The sequence below is a fragment of the Miscanthus floridulus genome, chromosome 19 (genome assembly GCF_019320115.1).
Source record: "Miscanthus floridulus cultivar M001 chromosome 19, ASM1932011v1, whole genome shotgun sequence".
Taxonomy (NCBI): Eukaryota; Viridiplantae; Streptophyta; class Magnoliopsida; order Poales; family Poaceae; genus Miscanthus; species Miscanthus floridulus.
In genome coordinates, this window is record NC_089598.1 from 107,339,346 (window position 1) to 107,344,868 (window position 5,523).

The following is a 5,523-nucleotide window of genomic DNA, read 5'->3' on the forward strand; positions in this document are numbered from 1 at the left end:
GCTCCAGATAGCTACCTCGTCGTCGTCCTTCCTCTAGACGTCGTCTTCCTCGTCCTCTCCTCTTCGATATATATGTACACGCCGCACGGACACACTTTGGCTTGTCGTCGAGCTCGACCGATCCATCAGTTCCACTTCCATCGTCGCGCCCACCGACACCGATCACACAGCTAGCGAAGCCATCAAGACGCACGAACATAGAGATCGATCGTACGTGACGACGACTGCGATATCAATGGCGCCAACGACGAAGACCGTGCCGCCGCCGGCGAGCTCGGCTAGGCCGCTAGCAGTGGCTTGGCACGTGCGGTCGGCGAGCGTGCCGTGCCACACGCACCCGCTGCTGGCGGACGTGGACGACCAGCTCCTAGCGCTGCGGTCGTGGACGTCCAACCCGGGGCCCAAGTACCCGCTATCACTGGCGCACGTGCGCGCGCTCCTCTGCGTGCTGGACGAGCTGCTGCGCCTCCCGCTGGCGCAGGCCGCTTTGTCCCGCGCCGCCGGCACCGCCGACTCCGACGGCCTGCTGGACGGCTTCCTCGTCCTGGCCGACGCCTTCGGCACGTTCCTTGCGGCGCTGGTGGCGCTCCGACAGCACGCGGCCGAGCTCCGCGCCGCCGTGCGCAGACGCGACGGCGCCAAGCTGGCCTCGGCCGCGCGCGCGCAGCGGCAGGCCGGGAGGGAGCTCGAGCAGCTCGCCGCCGCCGTGGCACGCGAGGCTGCCAAGTGCGCGCGTCCTGCTGTTGCCACCTCCACCGCCGGCGGCGGCATGGGCGGCGGCGCGCACGCGGAGGCCGAGGTCGCGAGGGCGGTCGCCGAGGCCGTCAAGGATACCGCGGCGGCCGCCTCGGCCGTGTTCCTCGAGGTCGGCGCCGTCGCTGACGCCGCGGCGGCGCTGGCATCGCCGGCCTCGTCTTCGCCCAAGAAGAGCCGGCTGCCGCCGCTGTCCAGGAGCAAGCAGAGGACGGTGGGTGACGGTGAGGAGCGGCGGGAGGGTGCGGCGCTGGAGAAGCTGCAGGAGCTGGAGCAGTCCGTGAGGGAGCTGGAGAGCGAGAGCGAGAAGGTGTTCAGGAGCCTCGTGCAGACCAGGGTTTCCTTGCTCAACATTCACACGCCAACATTTTAGTTACAGCTTGGTGTGAAATGAATTAAGGTTGGCGCATCATGCTGAACACGACCTGAACAAAACCAAATAAAGTTGTATGATTATTATTAAGAGGTTAGTATTTTTTAGGCTGCGATCATCAGTGTTCATGCACGAGCCAATGCAAAACGTGCTTGTACTGTATGTGATTACAGCGGTGAGACATTAATAACATTGGGTTCTTTTTTTGGCAAAATAAAGAGTATTAATCAATGCTTACGCAAAATACTCTCTGTTTCATATAGCCACTACCCTATTTCACAAAAAGGAATAATCTTTAATTCGGCCTCGCATAAGTTGTGCACTCAGCCAAACAAAAATTGAAATTTCAGCCTTTGACAAAAAAAAAAAAACTAAAAATAGACAATATTTTGAGCACAAAGCACAAATTCAAACAACAAAAACCTAAGCATTGAGGCTATTAGAAGGCAACCACCCATGATTGGCAAAAAATTTCATGGCCCAACTTCACTTCACAATTGGCCTAACACTCTTATTTTGTAATTGGGTCCAAAAACTTTGAAAAGAATAAATTCTTTTTTTTGTCAAATACAACATCATTTCTACTCAACCAAATAGACCAGCATACTGCACTCACCCCACCCAAATTTGGAGACGCAACTTTATTAGCGCTATTGTTTGCAGCCAATCCCCAAATAAATTAGCTACATTATGTAGCAGTTGTAAGCCAAAAGCAAGACTTGAGGTGCTCTCCAAATGAATATAGAGACATGGTAGTCCAAAATAAATGTTGGATAGTTTCCTTGTTATCGAAACAACAATTTTCACTAACTTTCCAACGTCTTTTGATTAAATTGTCCTTGATTAAAATAACACATTTATTTAAGAACCAGGTAAAGATCTTAATTAAGTTTCCACATGAATTCATTTGGAGGCATCAAATTTTGATTCATAATTTGGAGGCATCATTGAAAAAAACATTTTTGGTAGCACCCCATTTCAAAGAATCTTGTTGGTCATCAAGTCGTACAAACGCAACTTTCACAACTAGCCCATTCCATTTAGTTGACTTATCTAGCTCCCATTAGATGCTTACGAAAGGAGATCAATATTGAGGGGTACATAACTAAAGACATGTCACACTATAGCATGATTCTTCCTAGTAATGTTATATGAGATGGATATATATGATTTTTGAGGAAAAAGTTAACCAACCATTTATCCTCCCAAAGACGTAAACCACTTGGGCCTGTAAACTTATGCAGGCCTGTCTTTGTGTTTCTCTCTAAACTCTTCAGAAGTTCTAGGGACAGCTCCGTCCTAGGTTAAGCTCCTTAATTAGTAGAAAGCTTATCATGCAAACGACTATTACATATATATTACTCCATCCTTCCCAAAATAAGTATCGTTCTCGCTTTCTGAGGAGGTAAATGATTTTAACTTTGACCAAATATTTTAAAAAATATTAATATTTATAATACATAATTAATATCATTAGATAATTTATTGAATTTATTTTTATAATAAGATATAAATGTTGCTAATATTATAGTGATATACTTATTTTGGAGCGCAGGGAGACTATGTCCTGCACCCATTGTTACATCCTGGACTGCGTGCATGCGTGCATATAGAATTGTACATCAATCTGTGCGTGAGGCTACGCTGCTTCCGCTTCCACACGCGCATACAAAAAAGCATTCATACGGTGTAAAACGTGCGCAAGTCAATTTTCTCCTTCTTGGAGGTAATAAGCTTCCACGAAAAAAATCATTCTGTAAGGCACGCCCCTAACCCTAGCCCCCGACCCCTCTGGCCCCTTGCCCGTCGCCACCGCCGGTCGCCTCCCCTCCCTACCTCCCGCTCCTTTTCCCCACCCCCACGAGCGCGCGTAGGCGCAGGCGAGCCACCGGCGCCCCATCCGTGTCGAGCTCCCGGCCAACGCTGTCTACTACCTCTCCGTCGCCGTTGGCCGCCTCCCACGGGCCGCCCACGCCGGATCCCGCTATCGAGGACGCTACAGACGGCCTGCCAAGCGGCTGCCTCCACACCAACGCCGGCGCCCTCTTTCGTTCGTGCGCGGCTGGCGAACTCGACCCGCTGCCGACGGACGGCCACCCTCGGGCTCGCCCACCGTCGGCAGCCAGTCCCTACCGCCTAGGCTCGCCCGCGCCGCCTTCGACGACGGGAGCCGCCGCCGGGGCCATCACAGGGCCCGCACCCGCCGGATTCGGCGCTGGGATGCCTCCACGTGCTCCCTCATGGGCCGCACCGCCGCCAACATCGGGCACCGCTGTCGCGGCCGCCACCAAGGCCACCCCCGCCGGATCCGGCGCCGAGGCGGCTCTGCGGGTCGCAGCCGCCGCCGCCACCGACAGAGGCTGCCTCCCCGCCGTCGTCGGATGCTGCCCTGGGCACTCACACCGACGCCGATGCACGTGGCACTCGCGGGCCAGCTGCCCGGCCGCTGCCGAGCGAGTCCCCTCCGCCGCCTCTAGCCTCGCCGGCGGCAGCATCGGCGTTGGCCGCCACGGCCGACCCGCACGCAGATCTGATGGCCTGCTGCTCCTCCTCGCCTCCGGGCGACCTCGACGGCGCTGGAAGCTCCTTCACCCTCTCACCTGACACGACGCCTTTCCACCCAGGTTGTTCCTCTAGTGGGCGCATGAAGAGCCGTCGTTGGACGGACAACGACGGCGATGAGTCCGACAACGACAACCCTACCACCTACCTCAACGCCGTTCGTCGCCCGACAAAGCCGGTAGATGTGTCCCCACCGCGCGCCTAGGCTCGTCTGGTCATGACTCAGGGCCGTGGCGTCGTGGATGCTGGACGGCATGGACCGGGGCGAAGACGGAGGAGACATAGTCGACCACGCCCCAGCTGGTGCACGACCTGACTACTCGACCATTGGATGGCCGTATCCCTGCCCGGCAATGACTTGGTCACCGTGGAAGGGTCTCTACCCCCAACACCGATGGGTGGCGGGAGGTCCTCCCACGGCAGGAGACACAACATGCGCCTGCCTCGGTTGAGCATCGCCAAAAGCAGCTCCCGCAGGCTCGGAGGATCCCCGTAGAGCTTCACGATAGATGCTTTAACTGTCTCTCCTACTCGCACCATGTCGCAACTTGCCGGTTGCCACGACGTTGCCTGCGCTGCCACGGCTACCGCCACCTCGCTAAGGACTGCAGGCGGCCTAGGTCTACGAAGTCGGCGATGAAGGGTGGCAACCTGCCACGACACTCTGCTCATGGTGGCCCTCTGGCCTCCCAACCACTCGGCGGTCCGAGCTCGGATGGGGCCGTGCTTGAGGCCATGGGGGGTGCCGACGACGACGCCGCTGACGCCGCCGGCGTAAGCCGGCGGGGGACATCAGTAGGGGTGCGCCTACCGACAACGCCTCGTCTTCTGGTGCTACACTTTGCTTCTTTGAGCCAGATCCGCTGGTATTGGCGTTGTGTGGGAGCGCGAGACCTCCCGCATGGGTCGTCTCGTTCGACCCGATGTTGGAGGAGCTTGCCGCCTCATTCGTCGTGAGCCGGCCAATGAGAGCAGCAACACCTGAGTGCCTGCCTACTCAGACGACAGCCCCTCAGGAGGTTGAAGCACCACTGGTGGACACCTGTTCTCCCGCGACGGCTACTTAGTGGACTACGGACTTATCTATGATGTCGTCAGTGCAGGGGCCGCCGCAGCTCACGCCACCACGGGCGGGACCACCTGGCGTCGCAGATGGCTGCACCACCCCAAGCGACACGACGCCCATGCCACGCGAAGCTACCCGGCGTCTCGCTCGGTTCATTAAGGAGGTGCAACTCAAGCAAATGTCGCCTTTGATCGCCAGCCCACCAAGGCAGTAGATGACAACCACAAGGCAACCCCTGCCAAAAAGGAGCAGACGGATTGCCGCTCAGCCGCTGGCGCATATTCCGACCTCCAAGGGGGGCGAGGTGCTCTTCATGCAGAGGATGGGCTTTGCACTGCCGACAACTCTAATTTCATCCGTGTCCAAGCGAGCATACGAGGACTTATTTGCAGGGAACTTGACGTCAAGCGAAGTGGAAGCTCTGGACGAGCTGTTCCCATCGACCAATGCTAGGATTGGTAGAAGACTCTTCTCGGATGACAGAGCAGGGTCGCGCGGCCAGCAGCGGAGACCGTAGGTTTCTGCGCTGCTCTTAGTTTGGTGGTTTACTTTTATGTAATATCGAAGTTCGAAACAGTCTGCTAGGAAGGTCCAATCACAACTGTAAGACCTCCTAGAGCGCTCATTAGAAACATGTTGTGTGTATGGTTAAACTCTTCTTCTTAATTATAATGATATATAAATCTTTTGCGTATTCGAGAAAAAAACATACGTAGTTACAATGACACGCTGTCCAAGTCTCCATGCACCAAGCAACATTGCTATCGCC

At 55.6% G+C, this 5,523-nt stretch overlaps 1 protein-coding gene across 1 annotated transcript; it reads left to right on the forward strand.

The window, feature by feature from the left end:
- The first annotated feature begins 235 nt into the window (after window positions 1–235).
- On the forward strand, window positions 236–1,126 carry LOC136528043 (uncharacterized). Its single transcript, XM_066520940.1, has one exon. It carries the CDS (start codon window positions 236–238, stop codon window positions 1,124–1,126), a length of 891 nt encoding a protein of 296 aa, XP_066377037.1.
- Window positions 1,127–5,523: the final 4,397 nt, after the last annotated feature.